General features: G+C 63.4%; 9 protein-coding genes across 9 annotated transcripts in view; 5 read left to right on the top strand and 4 right to left on the bottom strand.

Annotated features, from left to right (window-relative positions):
• Positions 1-107: 107 nt before the first annotated feature.
• Positions 108-1,291, bottom strand: F751_4519 (Structure-specific endonuclease subunit SLX1-like protein; the record flags this gene model as incomplete). Its single annotated transcript, XM_011401914.1, has 4 exons — positions 108-401; positions 557-863; positions 1,037-1,111; positions 1,221-1,291. 4 exons carry the CDS (start codon positions 1,289-1,291, stop codon positions 108-110), a joined length of 747 nt encoding a protein of 248 aa, XP_011400216.1.
• A 562-nt stretch (positions 1,292-1,853) lies between these two features.
• On the top strand, positions 1,854-3,413 carry F751_4520 ([Pyruvate dehydrogenase (acetyl-transferring)] kinase, mitochondrial; the record flags this gene model as incomplete). Its single annotated transcript, XM_011401915.1, has 3 exons — positions 1,854-1,987; positions 2,136-3,017; positions 3,272-3,413. 3 exons carry the CDS (start codon positions 1,854-1,856, stop codon positions 3,411-3,413), a joined length of 1,158 nt encoding a protein of 385 aa, XP_011400217.1.
• A 299-nt stretch (positions 3,414-3,712) lies between these two features.
• On the top strand, positions 3,713-4,796 carry F751_4521 (Seed maturation protein PM36-like protein; the record flags this gene model as incomplete). Its single annotated transcript, XM_011401916.1, has 3 exons — positions 3,713-3,841; positions 4,006-4,131; positions 4,503-4,796. The coding sequence occupies 3 exons, from the start codon at positions 3,713-3,715 to the stop codon at positions 4,794-4,796; spliced, it is 549 nt and encodes a 182-aa protein (XP_011400218.1).
• A 503-nt stretch (positions 4,797-5,299) lies between these two features.
• F751_4522 (Seed maturation protein PM36) lies at positions 5,300-6,591 on the top strand (the record flags this gene model as incomplete). Its single annotated transcript, XM_011401917.1, has 4 exons — positions 5,300-5,428; positions 5,625-5,750; positions 6,044-6,342; positions 6,516-6,591. The coding sequence occupies 4 exons, from the start codon at positions 5,300-5,302 to the stop codon at positions 6,589-6,591; spliced, it is 630 nt and encodes a 209-aa protein (XP_011400219.1).
• A 1,154-nt stretch (positions 6,592-7,745) lies between these two features.
• Positions 7,746-8,945, bottom strand: F751_4523 (Protein atp11, mitochondrial; the record flags this gene model as incomplete). Its single annotated transcript, XM_011401918.1, has 4 exons — positions 7,746-7,895; positions 8,161-8,389; positions 8,591-8,676; positions 8,772-8,945. 4 exons carry the CDS (start codon positions 8,943-8,945, stop codon positions 7,746-7,748), a joined length of 639 nt encoding a protein of 212 aa, XP_011400220.1.
• Positions 8,946-9,393: 448 nt separating this feature from the next.
• F751_4524 (Kinesin-related protein 3) lies at positions 9,394-14,410 on the top strand (the record flags this gene model as incomplete). The annotated part of the gene is made up of 12 exons (XM_011401919.1): positions 9,394-9,435; positions 10,077-10,483; positions 10,796-10,974; positions 11,204-11,334; positions 11,479-11,601; positions 11,807-11,974; positions 12,146-12,232; positions 12,347-12,751; positions 12,915-13,066; positions 13,351-13,639; positions 13,825-14,031; positions 14,234-14,410. 12 exons carry the CDS (start codon positions 9,394-9,396, stop codon positions 14,408-14,410), a joined length of 2,367 nt encoding a protein of 788 aa, XP_011400221.1.
• A 264-nt stretch (positions 14,411-14,674) lies between these two features.
• On the bottom strand, positions 14,675-16,196 carry F751_4525 (50S ribosomal protein L4; the record flags this gene model as incomplete). Its single annotated transcript, XM_011401920.1, has 5 exons — positions 14,675-14,823; positions 15,006-15,093; positions 15,289-15,462; positions 15,649-15,789; positions 15,933-16,196. The coding sequence occupies 5 exons, from the start codon at positions 16,194-16,196 to the stop codon at positions 14,675-14,677; spliced, it is 816 nt and encodes a 271-aa protein (XP_011400222.1).
• Positions 16,197-16,442: 246 nt separating this feature from the next.
• On the bottom strand, positions 16,443-16,631 carry F751_4526 (hypothetical protein; the record flags this gene model as incomplete). Its single annotated transcript, XM_011401921.1, has 1 exon — positions 16,443-16,631. The coding sequence occupies one exon, from the start codon at positions 16,629-16,631 to the stop codon at positions 16,443-16,445; it is 189 nt and encodes a 62-aa protein (XP_011400223.1).
• Positions 16,632-16,775: 144 nt separating this feature from the next.
• Positions 16,776-17,965, top strand: part of F751_4527 (putative inactive purple acid phosphatase 27) — a gene marked incomplete at both ends in the record, with an annotated part of 3,611 nt that continues 2,421 nt past the window's right edge. The window contains 3 exons of the mRNA XM_011401922.1: positions 16,776-16,888; positions 17,018-17,405; positions 17,588-17,776. Of these exons, the coding sequence (XP_011400224.1) occupies positions 16,776-16,888; positions 17,018-17,405; positions 17,588-17,776 (690 nt within the window). The remainder of the gene's footprint in view (positions 16,889-17,017; positions 17,406-17,587; positions 17,777-17,965) is intronic.

Below are 17,965 nucleotides of genomic sequence, written 5' to 3' on the forward strand. Positions count from 1 at the left end.
CAGGGGGGGCCGCCCCTCCCCCCCCCCCCTAGCCTCCCCCCCCCCCCCCCCCCCATCGCCCGCTGCCCGCACTCCCGTCAGTAGCGCTCCCAGACAGTCACCCCAACTCACACTCTCACCTTCTCTAGGAGGTGCCGGGCCAGGCAGCCCAGGTGGAATCGGGAGTCGCACGAGCTGCACGCCCACCAAGTGCGACTGGCATCGCCGGCGCAGAGCCTGCACGCCCCCTTCCCCCCAGCCTTGCTGGGTGAGGCGTGGGGGCTGGGCGCCGGGCTGGGCGCCGGGCTGGACGCTTTGGACCCCGGCGCCATAGAGTTCGTGGACCCTAGGGCCGTCTGCGCCGCCTCTTCCTCTGCCTGGGAGGTGGATTCGTCTGCGATGTCATACCCTGGGTCGAGGTCCTGTGCGTGAAGGGTAGCACATGGAGGTTGGTCGACTCACTGGGATCCGCCAGCTCCGCAGCAGGGGTGGACGCGTTCCCAGCCCCACTCTCTGGCACGACCTCACCCTGAATGTCCCCGAGCACTGCCTCCCCCACCAAGCTCCCACTCCCCACCTCCAGGGGTGCGAAGGTCACGGCGATGTGGGCGGGCAGGGGCGGGCACTGGGCCCGCAGGGGGGCATGCGCCGAGCTCAGGATGTGGAGGCTGAGGGGGAAGTAGCGCCAGGGCTCCAGGTTCAACATCTCGTGCAGCAGGCGCACCTTGCCCTGCACGCCCTGCAGCCGCTTTTTACCCAGGCGCTGCGCCGCCGCGCGGACGTCCAGCGACACCTCCGGATGCTGCCAGGCCCACTCGAACTGCAGCGCTGTGACCGCGGTGGGGAAGCCGTGCACGAAGAGCACCATCTCCCAGGGCCGGAGCCTGGGTGAATGAAGGGTGGGCGCATTGGGGGACGTCGCACAGGTGCTGGGCTTTGCAAGGAGTGGGATCCAGCTGAGGGCACAGGCTTTCATGCCTCGATGTGGGGCCGTAGGCATATGACGGAGTCCTGTCGCTACGAACCGAAGGTACGCACGCAGTCAACAGATGCATACCTCTTCGTCTTGGCCGCCCCGCTGACGATGTCGCCATTGTGCTGGCGTAAGCGGCGGGAGGGGTTGACGGTGAACCTGAGAACATGGAAACGGAACGCAGTGGGGCTACTTGGAATTGTGCGTCACCCAGAAATTGAAAATCCACAGATGACATTATGTTACAAACCCAGCAAGCTCGGCGCACCCGATGTACGTTCTGCCCTTCCCCTTGGCGTGGCAGGACCTCAGGAGGTAACACCCGAAAACCTCAGGCATGGGCGCACCGCCCTGCGCCGTGGCCTGGCCCTGTCAGATCACTGTCCAGACGTCTCAGGCCTGCATGGAAGTGCAGGTCGATGGTGTGCCGGCCTGAGACGGTGCGATCTGTCACAGAGCTCCTGTATCTAGCGATCCGCCTGATTTGCTGATGTGGCCTGGTCAGGAAGATTGGCAGCAGCACGAGGCACATGCTCCCCCGTCGGGATATGGGTCGTCCCCGATCCCTGGCCCCGCCACTTCAAACCCTGCGGGCTATGCGAGTGCCCTCGCTCCCGACAGGCTGATCCGCCGCGCGCTCCTGGCTCCGGGGTTGGAAGGCTGTGGCTCATCTGACTCGGCATGACCACCGCTGCTCCCGCCCTGGCCTCGGTCGCCCGCCTGGCGGCGAGCTCCGCCCTCAGAGCAGCAACAGCAGCCAAACAGGTGCAGCCTCGGGCAGGACGGGGCGTTGGTGTGGGGTGTAGGTCACGTGTTACCACTCCGTGACCTGGGGCACGACACAGCAATCCGACAGTTTTATCGGGGCCCCACGTGCGGGCGGGCGCATGGCATTGTCGGGATGGGTCATTTAGTCTGGCTCGCCTCCAACCCACAGACTGGGCCCCGCCTGGCGGATCACTGGGAGAAGAGCGTGGTGGACGATGTCTTCTCCTCCGCCCTCAGGAAACAGACGGGCGTGAGCCTGAAGTACATGTGAGCGCGGAGGGGGGGTTGTGGACCGGATCAGAGGGCCGTGAAGTCATGCATGGGTTACAAGTTGTATGTGGTTGAGCGGGATACTTACCATAACCTCTGAGCCTCTGACCCAAGCCCCCCCAAACAAAAAAAACAACTCCAACAGGCTTGACTTTGGCTCTCGGCCCATCGAGCGCCAGCTCATCCTGTCCGCCCAGTTCCTGCACAACGAGCTCCCCGTCCGCTTGGCGCACCGCGTGGCGGAGCTGGAGAACTCGCCCTACGGCCTGTCCGCCAAGCCCCACGTGCTCAAGGTCCGCGACTGGTATGTGGAGTCGTTCAAGGAGCTGCGCGCCTTTTCCCGCATCCGCAACGCGTCGGACGAGGAGGAGTTCACCAACCTGCTGCGCCACATCTACTTCCGCCACCGCAATGTGGTCCCCGTGCTGGCCATGGGCGTGGCGGAGCTGAAGCGCGAGCTGCAGCACGAGGTGGGCCTGAACGACCTCCCCGACATCCACCAGATGCTGGACAGCTTCTACCTCTCCCGCATCGGCATCCGCATGCTGATCGGGCAGCACGTGGCGCTGCATGAGCCGCAGAAGGAGAACCACATCGGGCTGATCGACACACGGTGCTCCCCTGGCGTGGTCTGTGCCGACGCGATCGCCGACGCGCGCATGATCTGCATGCGCGAGAAGGGGTCTGCGCCCGAGGTCTCCATCTACGGCGACCCGGGGTTTGCCTTTCCCTACGTCCCCTCCCACCTCCACCACATGGTGTTCGAGCTGGTGAAGAACTCGCTGCGCGCAGTGTACGACCGCTGGGAGGACGCGGCGCAGGAGCCGCCGCCCATCCGGGTCGTAGTGGCCGAGGGCGAGGAGGACATCTGCATCAAGGTGTCAGACGAGGGTGGAGGTATCGCGCGCTCCGGCCAGCCCAAGATCTGGACCTACCTTTACACCACCGCGCGCTCGCCCCTGGAGGACATCCGGGACAGGAGCGCGGGCAGCACGGAAAGCGCGGAGGGGCCCTCCGTCCTGGCGGGGTGAGGCGGTTTGCAGGGGGCCGCGCCAGCGTGGTCTGTGCGATGGAGTATGGGCGAGTCCCTGTGACCAACTGGATGGCCAAGGGGGTCCTTTGTCTGCTGGGGAGGGCCTGCAGGGTGCAAGCCTGCCCCCGCTCCTCGCGCGGCACCTGGCAGCGGCGCTCCCAGTCGCATGACCGCACGCTCTCCTGGAAGATGCCTCTGCAACACCCTGTCACTCCCACTCACCCCCCTTGCCAACCCCCCCCGCGCAGGTACGGCTACGGCCTGCCCATCAGCCGCCTGTATGCGCGGTACTTTGGCGGGGACCTGCAGATGATCTCCATGGAAAACTACGGCACGGACGCGTATCTGCACTTGAATCGCCTTGGCAATGTGCAGGAGCCGTTGCCGTGATGCTGGCAGGTACCTGGGGCCAAGGCCCTCTGGGCCTTCTCCTCCTGCAGGCTGGCATGTACCGAGAACAATGTACAGTAGCACTCCTGGCAAGCTCATGAGTCAGAGTGAGGGTGGTGGGGGGGGGGGGGGAAAGGGTGTTGAACGTATTTCAACAGCATGGGAAAGCACGGCGCGCATGGGCAGGCTTGCCACTTGTCAGATGTGTAAATTGACAGCACACAACGCAGACGCAGCAAGCACTCGCTATATAGTGCGACGCAGGAGCGCAGTCCATATTACATACAACACCTTCCGTCATGGGTTTTGCCGGTGACCTCATTGCTCAGCACGCCGAGGCATGGCGAGACAGCGTTCGCGCCCCATTCCTGGACCGGTGCAAGGATGGGAGCGTGGATCCCAGGGATTTTGAGACCTGGCTCATTCAGGTGCGTGTTCAATGCGGATGAATGGGCTGCGAAAAGGCATGCGCGCAGCTTGGAACCGAGATTCGATCATGAGCCAGTGTGACGGGCGGAGGGGACACGCACACGAATAGCCCTTACTTGACAGAGGGCATGTACCCCAGCATGCCGCCCTCCATGTTCGCCAGGATTTCTTTTTCGCGAGGGAATGCACCCGATTCATCGCACTTAACGTCGCCAACGCCCCGTTCAAGCTCTTCCCCACCCTACTCGGAGGCCTCACCGCCATTGACGACGAGCTCCAGTGGTTCCAGGTGACGATTGATGGGAAGGGCAACGGTGACAACCAACTTCACAAGAGCTGTCTGGCGTGATGCAATTTATCTCCTTCCCTTGTTTTGTTCTGTGGGTCCCTTATTTTGTTCTGTGGGTCGCTTGGTGAAGGCCAGAGCCCCAGCTTGCATGCATTGGTCAGGAACTTCCGCTCCAATGCAGTAGCCTTTATCTTGCTTGATGTGGCACAACCTCTTGGGTTTCATCATGCGACCCATGCATGTAGTCATCCAAGGAAGTAGACACCACCTGCTGCAGATCCTGGACATGCACCCAACCCCCAGCCCACATCCTCTCCCAGCTGATGAAAATTCTGCTGCCCTTACTGCCGGCTTCCTCATACTGCCCACAGGGGGAGCTTGAAAAGCGGAATGTCATCGTCGAGGAGCACAACCCCCTTCCCACCTGTGCACAGTACATTGAGTACCTCAACAAGAGCACGGGTATACCCTATGCCGTTCAGCTCACAATCCTGTGGGTGGTGGAGAAGGCCTACCATGACTCATGGCGACTAAACAGTCCCATGGAGGAGCCGTACGGCACGTATGCTCAGCGCTGGGCCAGCGACGCATTTGCAGAGTACATCCTAGCCCTGGAGGGCCATCTGGACACCCTCATGGAGACGGAGGGCAGCGCAGTCAGGTGAGGGATTCCTGGGCTTCTGGATGCTGTTCTGTTCTTTGATAGCCCCAAAGGCTTGTAATTCCTGTCGATGCTGGGCTGGCGTGCTTGAGGTCGAGGACACTGCGAGTCGATGCATCTTGTCCTGGGTCGGGATCATGCCTTGTAATCATACCACCAGGCCGTAGCCCAGACCTCCTTTTGATCCTCGCAGAGAGGCAGCGTCAGAAGCTTTCTTGGAGGTCTGCAAGCTGGAAAAGGAGTTCTGGGGCATGGTCTGCCCTGCTTGAGGTACTTCATCCCCTTCGTACACCATCCCCTCTTTCCTGTCCATGACCATGTGCCGAGGGAAACTTCACCTTCGCGGAATCTGTTGTTGTATCGACGGCGCGCACCTCTAGATGACCTAGGAGTATGTTTTGAGACTCTTCTTAGCGTTCTCGTGGGCCACCGAGGCTCGACTCGTCGGGGACCCAGCGACCTCGGACGCGAGTTCACCGCGCGGTCCAAATCCCGCCGGACCAAGGGATGTCGGTGTGTAACGATTTGCACGCCGAGCACTCGACGGCATGGTCCCAGGCTGTGAGTCATCCCTTCCTCGAGGCATGTCGTGATGGGACGCTGGACCTGAAGGCCTTTGACACCTGGCTGGTGCAGGTGAGGCAAGCCTGTGGCACAGGTCCGCCCTGACCCCGTGCAGACCCGAGGTGCTCGATCGCCTCCGTTTCACATGCTAGAATTCCATTATAAGGCATATCGATGAACTTGTGGACCTCTCGAGCGCCATGTTACGGGATATCCGTACATCACATCTTGAGACTCTCGCCGTACCCAACTGGCGCACCTTGCACAGGATTACCTCTTCGTCCTGGAGTTTGCCCGCTTCATGGCCCTTGCCATAACCAAGGCCCCCTACCGCCACTTCCACACCCTGCTGGGAGGGATCATCGCCCTCGAGGACGAGCTGTCCTGGTTCCAGGTGATTTGGTGGGGCATTGTCTGCTGGGCGAGTTGGATAGGAGGGGGCAGGAAAGATGAATCCCACTGGATTACATAGCGGCGTGGGCAGCTCCATCGGCCTGCAGGTGTGCGACTATCCCTGTCCTCACCCCACCCCTGGTTCCCCTGGGACCTGGTTGGATCCCACATGCGGCTTCATCTAAGCATCGCCACCTTGCTTGACCTGGGTGGGGCAGGGCCATGCGCCCTCGCCTCGGACCACCCCCCCCCCCAAACCTCTCACTCTCAGTCCCCCATCCTTCCCACCTCCAGGGCTGCCTGGGCACGCGGGGCATCAACCTGGAGGAGGAGGCGGCCAAGGCGCCCTGCCAGGAGTACATCGACTACATGCACTCCTGCAACGACCAGCCCTACCCCATCCACGTCACCGTGCTGTGGGCCATCGAGAAGGCCTACCACGAGGCCTGGCACGCGCACCAGCCCCCCCAGCCCAATCAGGCGCCCTACGACTACGCCACCGAGCGCTGGGCCAGCGAGCCCTTCAGCAAGTACGTCAAGGAGCTGCAGGCCGTGGCGGACGACGCCCTCGCCAGCGCCACCCGTGACGAGAGGTGGGGTTTGGAAAGGGGGGGGAGGGGGCGGGATGTGAAGTTACCAGGAGGTTTCAGAGGTGGGGGAAGGATGGTGGAGGTCAAGGGTTGCTTTTGGAAGCATTAATGACTAATGTCCACACCATCCCTCTCCCCCCGCCAACCAATACCCTTTCCCACTCACCACACTGCAGGACGGCGGCGCGGGCGGCCTTCATCAACGTGTGCCGCCTGGAGCGCGACTTCTGGGCCATGGCCTATGAGACATAAACAAAGAAACCGTGCCCCCGAGCGCGTGATGCCGCTCCGCCCGGCAGAGGCCGCTCCGCTCAGCCAGTCGTGAAGGCGCCGGCGCCAAGGGGAGAGATGGAAAGAGCGAGATGGGCATGTTATGCCTGCATTTGACCCGCACCTGGCTTCGGTCGAGGTGCATCAGCGACCCCCCTTCCTTCCTCTCCCTTCCCTTCCCCTCCCTTCCCTCACCAACGCTGCCTTTGCTGGGTGCCACTTCCTCCCCCTCTCAGGCTCCTCCAAGGTCCTCTAACTGGGTATTCTTGATTTCCTCTACGACCCCCTGGTGATTCCCATCTTTGTCGAACAATTGGGAGATTCTTAAAGATTCGTCACCCTACTCAGAACACTCTGCCCATGCCGGAGATCTCTGCAGGGAATGATACTCGCTCAGTTCCGTGCAGGCATGCTGTGTGAACGCAAGGTGCCCCTGTAACTAGACGATGGGGCTTCAGCCGTGCAGCCATATGATCAAGTGATCGCCGCACAGACTATGATTCAGAGTGAGGGTATCAGCACCATCTGATCAAACTTGAATGTGTCTACGTGTGGTAGGGGGACCCTCTCCGGAGCCTTCCACCCATTCCACCTGCATCCCTCTACGCCGCCTGGCACCGGGCTAGACCCCACACCGTGGACCGCTGTATATGACCTAAAGTAGGAATGTTACAGAACAAGACCCCGAGTACGGTGAGGGGCTTGGGTTTCAAGCCCGGTGCCAGGCGGCGTGGACACATCGAGGGGCGCGGGTGCAGGTGGAAAGGTGGAAAAGCTCCGGAGAGGGTGCCACCATAACACTACGCATTCAATAACTGCACACCTCACGTTAGCATGAACATCATGGGCGCGGTGATGCACGACGCAATGGGAAGCATTGCCGGAAGGCCTCCAGGGCTTGCCTCCTCGCGCACTGGGGCGTCAAGCTCGGCAGGGAGCATCAGCAGCACCATATTCAAGCTCTGGCCCTCCCATATGTCCAATAAGTGGACGTGATGGCTGAGGTAACAAAGCGCGCAGACAGGGGCGGCCATACACCCCAAGGGGATCAAGGTTCCAAGCGGAGGCTCCACCCATGAAGTCCGAACCCCAAGGGTCATGAGGGGCTCTCGCCTGCTGGCCGCTTGGCCTCTGCATCATCGCGGCAGGTTGGAGGTGTCGTGGCCCATCGAGTCGAGCATGCGCTTGAAGTCAAAGGAGGGCGGGTTGTGGTTGAAGGCGTGCACAAAGACGTGCTTGGCTCTCTCCGTGTAAAATTCGTGCACCATCCTCATGAGGCTGGTGGCCTGCGTGGCTCAGGGGGTTGGGGGTGGCGGGGATCAAGGCTGGCTGGCTGGAGAACACAGGATCGTCGAGGGAGGGGTCCACCTCCATGCTCAGGTGCCTGCAGGCTGGGACAGTGAGCCCCGCCGCCAGCCTGCCAGCATCAGACATGGGCCCCAGCGAATGGTGCTGGAGCCATGCCCACAACGCAGGGCAAGGGCCAGCTGGATCCTGCCTGGCCATGGCTCCCGCCCGTACGCCCTGCACACTCCACATACCACACCTTACCTCGAAGCGGGTGAGGGCGTTGGGGTCCACGATGTCCCCTCGCACCAGCACCACCGACTTGGTAGACTGCAGCTCCGTGTAGTGGGTCATGGTCATGAATGGTACAGCCACGGGACCCTGCCGCTTGTACTCCTCCAGCGACGTCAGGAGGACGCACGGCAGCTGGCACTGGACCATGATGGTCTCGAATGCATTGGGGCCCTTGAAGATGGGCAGCACAAACATGGGACTGTGTGTGCAGGGAGGCGTTGGGAGGGGCAGGGGCTGTCGTACACGTGAGGGGCAGTGTGAGGGGAGAGGTGGATGAGAGAAAGAAAGGGCAAGTCAGGGTGCAGCGTGGCAGGGGCTGGGAGACTGCTGACAGCGTATGCGGGCCGGAAATGGCACCTTCCCTCCGGTGTGCAGGTCCCCAAGTACCCCACCGACCCACCTCCGTGCGGCATTCTCGCTGAACACAGCATACTGCGCCGCCGTCATCACGTCTGCCACCCGGTGCTTGAGTGGGTCGGCGTGGAACTGTGGTACGAAATGTGATCGGTTGGCAGGCTGGGCTCAGGATACCGGCGTTCCACCAGCCAGACCCCAGTATTGGCAATGCACCTCCTACCCACCTCCATCCAGATGTCGTGAACGTGCTTGGCATCGTGGTTCTCAAACTCTGCCCGTTTAACAATGTCCCACAGATTCCGACTGGAAGGTGCGGACACTCCACCCAGAGAGTAGCATCGCCGGGAGGCCTGCAGCAGGTTCCATGCAGACTTGGGGCCCTGGCTCCGGGGTGACATGGTGGTGGTGGGACCGATGGCGCTGGGCCCCACTCAAGATGTCCGGATCAGGAACAAAATGAATCATGCATGGACGCGTATTGAGTATGGAGTTGAGATGCGGCGATCTCCGAAGTGCTGGCTGTGCAACGTGTAATATACATTGCGGAAGGAAGCGGCACTTGGCGGGAAAATGCATACGAACGCGCAAATCTCAATTTCGCAGCTCGACATACAAAAGACCCCCCAACTCCAACTGCGACACAATGTGAGATGATTGCACATGGGTAACCTCGATGCCTTATTAATATATCTGGGACCACTCAAAGTGATCCCAGCCTCGTGGCGTCACTAGCTAAATTGGAACATAGGAAGGCTGTTGTGGGGGTCGGAATGGCAGACCGGGATGCCAGCGCGGGGAGTCGGACGCCCGTGCGCCCTTCCAAGATCCCTTCTAGTTCCAGAAGGGATGGATCCGCCACGCCTCGTCGAATCGCTGAGCAGTCGGGAGGTGCGGGACGGAAGGAGGGCTCTTCGACAGGATGCATAATATGCGTGTGGTGTCCATGCCGTGGAGAGCAGAAACCGACCTGAAAAGCCTTGCACCCGAATCATAATTATCCCATCGCAGAGAGGGTCCGTGTCTTCGTCCGAGTCCGGCCTCCCAAGCCAGAGGGTGAGACACCCGGCTCGCTGCGTCCCAAGCCTGGCGGACAGGGCATCAACGTCTTCAAGCCGTACGTGGGCGGGGTCGTAAATTTCTTGCTGAATATCGGATGCTGCAGTGCTTCAGTGGGGCGAGGGAATCATGTGTGTTATTGTTCGCTGCAGGGTGGACCCTGCTGAGCGAGATAGCCTAGACTTGCTGGACTGCTCTGGCACTCTGACCTGCTGTGACCACCTCGCCGCGACAGGCAGTCCAATATCTCTGTTGGCGACTATGAGTTTGACGAGGTGAGGGGTGCAGGCTCAGGGCAGCAGGTGGAGGAACCCCTGACAGGGTTCGAAGATGCGTCTGGGCTTCCTCCCCGTCAGTGCTCAGGAGCATCATCGCTCGCCCTTCATGGCCGCTGGACACAGCGCCACCCAGCCGGGGGGCGCTCCCACTCCACACAACACACCCATGACCTTCCTCACCGCTCCAATGCCCAGGTGCTGCCCCCCAGCGCCAGCCAAGCGGACGTGTATGCGGCCGCGGTGCGGCCCATCGTGGAGGACGTGCTGGCCGGCTACAACGGCACCGTCATGGCCTACGGCCAGACGGGGGCCGGCAAGACGCACACGCTGTCCAGCGTGGCACCGGAGACGATTGGCGCCGTGCCCCGCGCGGCGGCGGAGGTCTTCGCCGGGGTCCAGCGGGGCGGGGAGGACGTGCACGCCGTCTACATGTCCTACGTCCAGATCTACATGGAGTTGATCCAGGACCTGTTGGCGCCGGAGAGCGAGAACCTGCAGATCCGGGAGGGGGAGGCGGGGGTGTTTATCGCGGGGGTCAGGCAGGTGGAGGTCAGGAGGCTGGAGGACTGCCTGGAGCTGCTGCAGGCAGGGGACAGGAACAGGTGCTGAGGATTTTATTTGTTTGGGTGGGGAGGGCGTGGGTTTATGGGGGTGAGACGGCGATGTACATTTGCTTGAGGGTCGAGTATCCATGCTGGGTCAAGGGTTGGGGAACCTCATGCTCCCAGGTAGGTCCCAAGGTCTGGGAGTGATGAGCGAATCTTGAGCTGCACGGCGTAATATTGTTTGGGACTGAGGGATTTGCTTTTGCCACAGTGGGAGTACAGCGTCACCGCATTCACCACCTTTTCGAGAATAATACAACATAAATCTCCGACCTCCAGCCCCCCCCCCCCCCGCTGCATCACACCCAGGACCACAGCCTTCACGGCCATGAACGCGGTGTCCAGCCGCAGCCACGCGGTCTTCATGCTGACGGTGGTCAAGCGCAAGCCGGTGGGGGACGGCTCCGACCTGCACCGCGTCCGCATTGGCAAGCTCTTCATGGTGGACCTGGCGGGCAGCGAGCGGCTGAAGAAGAGCGGCAGCACAGGTGGATCTTGGTGTGTGCGAGGAAACTGCTGCTGGGTGATTGTGGGTCCAGGGAAGTTGGGGCCTGCTGGAGCAGGCTCTGGCACCTACTGACTGGCACAGGTTTGCCCATGGCTTTGGCACCTCCCAAGACCCGTCGGTCGGGCGAGTTGTGGAGCGGGCCATGCTCAGTGGGGACGACCCACGCAGACTCGCCAGCCCGATGAAGAGCCTCCCTTCAACCTGTGCAGGGCTGCGTGCCAGCGAGGCCAAGAGCATCAACCTGTCCCTGACCACCCTGGGCATGTGCATCAATGCTCGGGCCGATCCCGCCGCCACCCACGTCCCCTTCCGCGACTCCAAGCTCACGCGGCTGCTGCAGGTGGGGCGGGCGGGGGAGGCGACTGATGATGCTGATGCAGCTGTGCCGTGGCAGTGCAGCCGTCGCGGCGGTCTCCCTGCCAAACCCTGTCTCCCATCATTGATAGCATTCCTTGATGTTCTCCCCCCTCCATACCCTCAAAAGGATTCGCTGGGCGGCAATGCCAAGACCTCGCTCATCGTGGCCGTCAGCGACGCCTACGAGCATGTGGAGGAGAGCGTGCAGAGCCTGGCGTTTGGCATGCGGGCTATGCGCGTGACCACCCAGGTGAAGCGGCTTGGGTGAGGATTGAGGTCCCGTCTTGGGAAGGTGGCGGCAAGCGTCTGCTGCAGGAGGGGCTCGCTAGCTCGCCCCGGTTAGATCCAGCCTGGCACGCAGAACGCCACATCTAGAATTGCCGTCCACACGCATCCCCATCCACCTGATTCACCCTGGATTCACCGGCCCGCTCCCTACACCGAATGACCCGCAGCCCAAGGTGAACGAGCGACTGGACTTTGCCTCCCTGGCCATGGGCCTCAAGGAGGGTCTCGGCCAGGCCTCAGCGGCCGCCGCACCCCACGATGCACGTGCCCTGGCCCTGGAGCGCTCGCTGCTGGCGCAGGAGAGCGAGCTGGAGTACCTGCAGCATGCCCTGCAGGTGAGCGCTGGCGATGGGAGGGGACTTCAGGAAGAGGGAGCGGGGGGCTGGTTCCGGCTGCGCAATCGGGTGATGGAGTGAGCGATAGCTTGAGATAGAAAACTGACCAAGATCCGGCCCTCGCCATCCACGCACCAGCATCTGCGCTGCACTTTCCACCTCGATGCGCAGGCGGAGCGGGAGCGGGTGCGTCAGACGGCCGCGGGCGCGGCTCATGACAGGGAGGCGCTAGACCGAGTGCGGGCCCAGGAGGCGGAGGTGAGGCTGCAGGTTGGAAATGTCATCATCCTTGACCCTCTCCGGTGCGAGTCCCCTGGCGACATGCCTCCCCTTTTAACCTCCCCCCCCCAAAAAATACACACGATGATGCAGGCGCTCCGCTCCGAGGTGGCTGCCCTGCAGGCGGAGGTGGAGCGGGCGAGGGGCGAAGCGGCGGCCGCGGAGGCGCTGCGACGCGAGGAGGAAGCGCGGCACGCCAGCGAGTGCGCCGAGCTGCGCGGCGCTGCTGCCGCGGCCGCCGCGGCCGCCGAGCAGGCGACAGACCGGCTCGCGCGGGCTACCGAAGAGCACGCCGTGGCCGCAGTGGGCGCGGCGCGTCGGGCGGAGGCGGAGCGGGCGGCGGCGGCGGCGGCAGCCGCCGAGGCACAGCGGGCCTTGGAGGCCGAGCTGGCCGGCCTGGCCCCACGCCTGGCCACCGCCGAGCAGCAGCTGGCGGGTAGCCGCCGGCTGCAGGATATGCTGACGGTGCAGCACGAGCAGCAGTTGGCGGAGCTCCAGGTCGGCGGTGAAATGGGAGGGGGAGGGGCGTCGAGCCTGTTGGTGCTAGTTGAGGGCGGGCTGATGTCGGACCTACGGGTGGGTTGTAGACGCGGCCTGTTAACAGCAAGCACATGGACACAGCCCCAAGGGCCCAGCCCCAAGGGCCCACCTCGTGCCGCAGAGCAAGGCCGAGGGCGAGCTGCGTGCACAGAAGGAGGCGGCGAGGGGTGAGATTTTCGCTGCGCAGGAGGGTGCGGCGCGGGCCGAATGTGAGGCGAGGGACACCATCAGCAGGCTGGAGGGAGAGCTGGAGAGGTCGCAGGCATACGGCAGGTGGGATGCATGTACATGGTGGTGGCTGGTTGGGTTGTATGACTTGCTGGACCTTGCCGGGTCTCCATGCGTTTGCTCTTGGGCATCGGGTTGCCACGGCCATCCCAGGAGCCGCAGCGTCATCAGTAGGAAGCCCAGCCTACTTGGCAGGAAAGGACACTCGACTTCCATCACTGACTCCCTTGATCCCACCTGGAGAAGCGTCAGGGCCCCGACCTTTGCACCAGCCTCCCTCACTCCATCGGTCCCCCCCCCCCCCGCCCTCCTCCCACATCCATTCGCAGGGAGCTGCAGCAGCGGGTGGACGTGCTGGAAGCGGAGATCCTCCAGGCCGCGGACCACAGCGCGCACGCCGCGGCGGCCCTGCGCGCCGCCAACGAGTCCCTGGCGCGCGAGCGGGAGCTGGGCCGCGCGCTGCAGCGCCGGCTGGCGGCGGGGGAGCGGTCGCGCGAGACCATGGCCGCCAGCTGGCGCGAGCACAAGCGCGTGTCCGACGCGGCGCGCACAGTGCAGCGCGCGTACCGTGCGTACCGCCTGCGCATCATCCGGGACCAGGCCCACGCCGGGTCGCGGGTGCGCATGGGGCCGCGTGGGAGGGGTGTGTTGGCGATGAGGGGACGAACAGCCGCGGCGAGTGCATCGGATGTGCCTGCGTGTGGAGGGTCGGGAGGGGCCCGGCGTGCAGGGGTCTCCCTGGTCGGGGCGGACGACCGCCCCACCCCTCCTGACGTCGGCGCCCCGCTTTCCGCCCGCGACAGGCCCTGACCGACGCGCGCAGCCGGCTGGGCAGCCTGGCCGCGGAGCGGGACGCGCTGGCGCGGAAGAGGCGCGCCGACCTGGCCTTCTCCGGCCAGACCCTGGTTCGGGAGAACCTGGCGGTGCTGCAGGAGGGCGTGGAGAGCATCGTGGCCGCCTTCCTCCTGCCTGCCCGCGACCTCAAGAGCCTGGCGCGATACGCGCAAAAGGTGGGCTGGCGTGTGCGGCGGCGCTTGTGACTTGGCTGAGGAGAGGGGGGTGGGGGGGGTTGTGTGTGACGGGAAGCAGAGACAGGGGTGCTCTGATGGCCGCCAGCGCTGGGCAGGGGTCTGGTGCCGGGGACTCACTGGACCGCCGCCGCCGCATGTGTGGTCACCCCAGCCGATCCCTTCCCCCCACCTGCGCCCTCAGGTGGGCGGCCAGACCCCAGGTGGCCTGCGCACCCCCACTTCCGCGGTGAGGGGCGAGGCGACGCCCACGCTGTCGCGGGCGGGGAGCATGACCGGGACGGAGGGTCTCATCCGCGCCTTTCACCCGCTGATGCAGAGCGTGCGCAGCACGCCACGCGCCACGCGACTCAAGGACTGACCGGGCGGCGCGGGCGGACCTGCGGCAGGATGTCGCCCGCCTGCGCACTGGCACACCCTCGACCCCACTGACATTCCCAGACTCACGACCATCATCATTCCTGCCCGTGCTCCCCCCCCCCCCCCCGAAACCTCTCAATGCCATAGCGCTCGAGATTCCTGGCAAGCAGGGTACACGCACACGCACCAGGTCCTGCCAGAATGTGTACCCACACGGGAGCAAGGAAGCCCACCAGGCGCAGACACAGGCCCCATCTCCATGCTATCAGGCAGCGGTGTGGGACAGCTCGCCCTCCACCTCCGGCTCCTCCTCGCCCAGATCCAGCCCAAACTGCGCATTCAAAAAGTCCAATGCCCTGCTCTCCACCACGATCCTGTCCGCGTTCAGGAGGTCGTATATCCGGACGGCCTCGGCTGTACGGATGGGGAGGGAGTGGGGGGTGGAAGGAATAGGTGGCAGATAAACAAATAGTGGCAGGGAGAAAGTGGGGTTGGCAGCGAGGGTGAACGGGTGGCGAGGCGGCGAGCGGCACAGTGGGGAAGACAGGGTCCAGGTGTGAATGGGCCAAGAGTCCATGGTCCTCCAACAAACACACCTCTGTTGACAGACAGGTTCTCGACATTGCGAGCGCTCAGGGCCACAGCCTCGGTGGGCTCCGCCACAATAAGAAGCACCTTCTCCTCCTGCAGAGTGCCGAAGAATGAGTGGCGCATGGAGTCGTTGGGTGTCAGACAAGCATGACTCACGATTGAGGCAGGCTCTGGCGCAGTAGCGCAGTCGCCGCTCGCCATCCACGAGAGGGCTGCCTAGTTACCGGCCCGTCGACAAAGACGAGCAATCGCACACCCGCTGGCCGGCTCCCACCCCACTCTGCGCACCATGGGGAAGACGCCAATGCTTTCCAGCTTGGCGACCAGGTTCTTGGTCTTCACCTCGGGCACCGCCTCGGCGACGCTCCCCACCACGACCATGTCGGGTGCGGCGGACTGCAGGGCGGTGGCCAGCGCCAGGCGCCTCTCCTTCTTGTTCATGCCGATGGTCCAGTCGCGGGGCTGGGTGTGCAGGATGAGAGAGGGTAGAGTGAAGTGGTCCGCAGAGTCCACGCCAGGGCATCTTATCACACAGGGTTCATCTCCCCACAGAGCTTGGAGCCCTCAATCCTAGCTAGTACAATGTGTGTGTATGGCCTGGCCGGGTGGAACTTCCCATCATACTTCCCCTTCAAACAGAGCACCTACCTTGGGCCCAAAGGCCACGCCGCCCCCCACAATGAGGGGCGAGCGAGTGCTCCCACGGCGGGCATTGCCCGTGCCCTTCTGCTTGTAGGGCTTGCGGCCACCTCCGCGCACCTCCCCACGCGTCAGGGTGCTGGCTGTACCCTGCGCAGGGGTACGATTGCATTGTTGGGCGCGACTCTGACCCATTGCACAATGATTATGGATCCCAGGGAGGTAGAAAACCCAGTCACGGCCAGCGACAGGACCAGCCAGCCACGCGTTCAACAGTCCCCAGCCACACGCACCGCTCTCATGTTCTGTCGCACAGTGATGAGGTATCGGTGCACCAAGCCCTTGCTGGTCTCTGGATCCGCCACAATGAGGGAGAGGTTCTGCGTGCCAGACTCAGACCCGTCCCATCCGCGAACAGTGATAGGCGCTGCAGGCGCCAGCAAGCTCGCGCGGATCGGGGTGGGTGCAGCTCTACGACTGATATTCAGGCTGCGGGTGAGAGGAGCGCATGCCACGAAGGGCTGCACCCGAGTCCCCCTGAACGCTGCAGACTGCATGGCCCAAGAGTGCCAGACCAACCAGGGGTGCAGGCAGAGCTCGCGGTTCCAAAAGCTAGTAAGACGGTGGTGTGTATCTATTTCACAAGGACGCTGGCATTGCGTCGAGTCCAGACGCATGGCATGTGCCAGGCCCCGCAACTGGCTCATGGTGCTAGCGGATGAGGTCGCCGTGGCGGGACGTGGCGACATGAAGGACTCCAAGCGCGACAAGGGGGACCCGAGGAAAAAGGACCTGTGCTTCTCTTACTTTGGTTGCTGCATTTCATCTACTGATGGAAATGTCGAAAGAATGACTGCAGTCTGTTTGAGGTGGACCTGATCATGATCCTTCACCTGTTCAAAGTGATCCATCTCCTCTGTGCCCTGGCCGGAGGTCTGGCCAGAGGTCACACCCCCCTGACTGACGGCCATGGGCTTCCCACGACCCCACATCCGAAATCTGCGGTCAATGTGGCTGCAGCGAGTTTGGTCTGGGAAACGGCAGTGAGGCTGGACCTGAACACGAGTGGCCCGCACGTAGCCGGGGAGTGGGTCGAGGTCCGCATCTCGGGTGTGATAGACCCTCGCTACGACGACATGATCGCTCTATATGCTCCCGAGGACGTCGATCCACGGACTGTGGCGCCTTTGAAGTATAAATTCCTGGCCGCTGTCCCCAGCTACGTTGAGCGTGGGGAGGGCACCCTCAGGTAGGGTTCCTTGGGGGTCCAGCACCTGGCAATGCGTCCTTGCAGCCTGGCTTCAGTGGCAGTTTCCGGCCAACCAGACACTTGAATGTATGATGCCGTCTCACACCGACCCTCCCCACGGCCCTGCAGCTTCCGCCTGCTGAATCTGCGCCAGCCGCAGCGCTTCTACTTCCTGCGCGACGGCCTAGCCCTCCCGGTGTTTGCGGCGCATTCGCGGGCCGTAGCCCCCCTGGACCCTGGGGAGCCCACCCAGGTCCACCTCGCGCTGACTGGGCGGCCATCGGAGGTCAAGGTCCTGTGGGTCAGCGGGCCGGTGGACCGGCCGCTCATTCGCTGGGGCGCCGACCCCCAGTATCTCGACCGGGAGGCCCCCGCCGACTCCACCACCTACACCAGGGAGGCCATGTGCGGGGCGCCCGCCAACAGCACAGGCTGGCTAGACCCCGGCGCACTGCACAGCGTGGTTCTTGGGGACCTGGCCCCCGGCCGCCGCTACTTCTACACCGTGGGCAGCCGGGTGCGTGCTTTTCATGTTGGGTGGGGGGGGGGGGGGGGGGGGTTAGGGACGGCCTGGAGCACAACGAGCTGGCCTGGAATGATGAGAAAGGCAGACCTGCGTCTTGGGCCGGCAAGATGCGGGCATGGCTTCCGGCTGGCACCGCACTCACGCGCCCGCCAAGTGCCGCACTGCAAGCACAGGGTGGCGCCTGGAGCGAGGTGGCGTCCTTCCTGGGACCCCCCGGGCCCGATGCTGAGGTACACATCCTGGCCATGGCCGACCTGGGTCAAACCGAGGTCGACGGCAGCGTGGAGGTGGACGCCATCGCCCCCGCCTCCCTGCTCACCTCCCTGCGGCTGGCGCAGGAGGCCGCCGGCGCCACGCTGATGGTGAGGCGGCCGAGGAGAGGGATGCTGGTGCAGAGGATTCCCTCCTGGGAGGAATGTTCGGGGAAGACGAGCTGCGTAGTAGGCATGCCTACTGCGATCGCTGCTTTAAAAAGCACAGACTATGGCCACAGTTCTGTGCGCCGCCGTGGAGATCCTCATGGTGAGTTTTTTTCCCCTCCCTCTCACCAT

This window comes from Auxenochlorella protothecoides (genome assembly GCF_000733215.1).
Source record: "Auxenochlorella protothecoides strain 0710 unplaced genomic scaffold scaffold53, whole genome shotgun sequence".
Classification (NCBI taxonomy): domain Eukaryota; kingdom Viridiplantae; phylum Chlorophyta; class Trebouxiophyceae; order Chlorellales; family Chlorellaceae; genus Auxenochlorella; species Auxenochlorella protothecoides.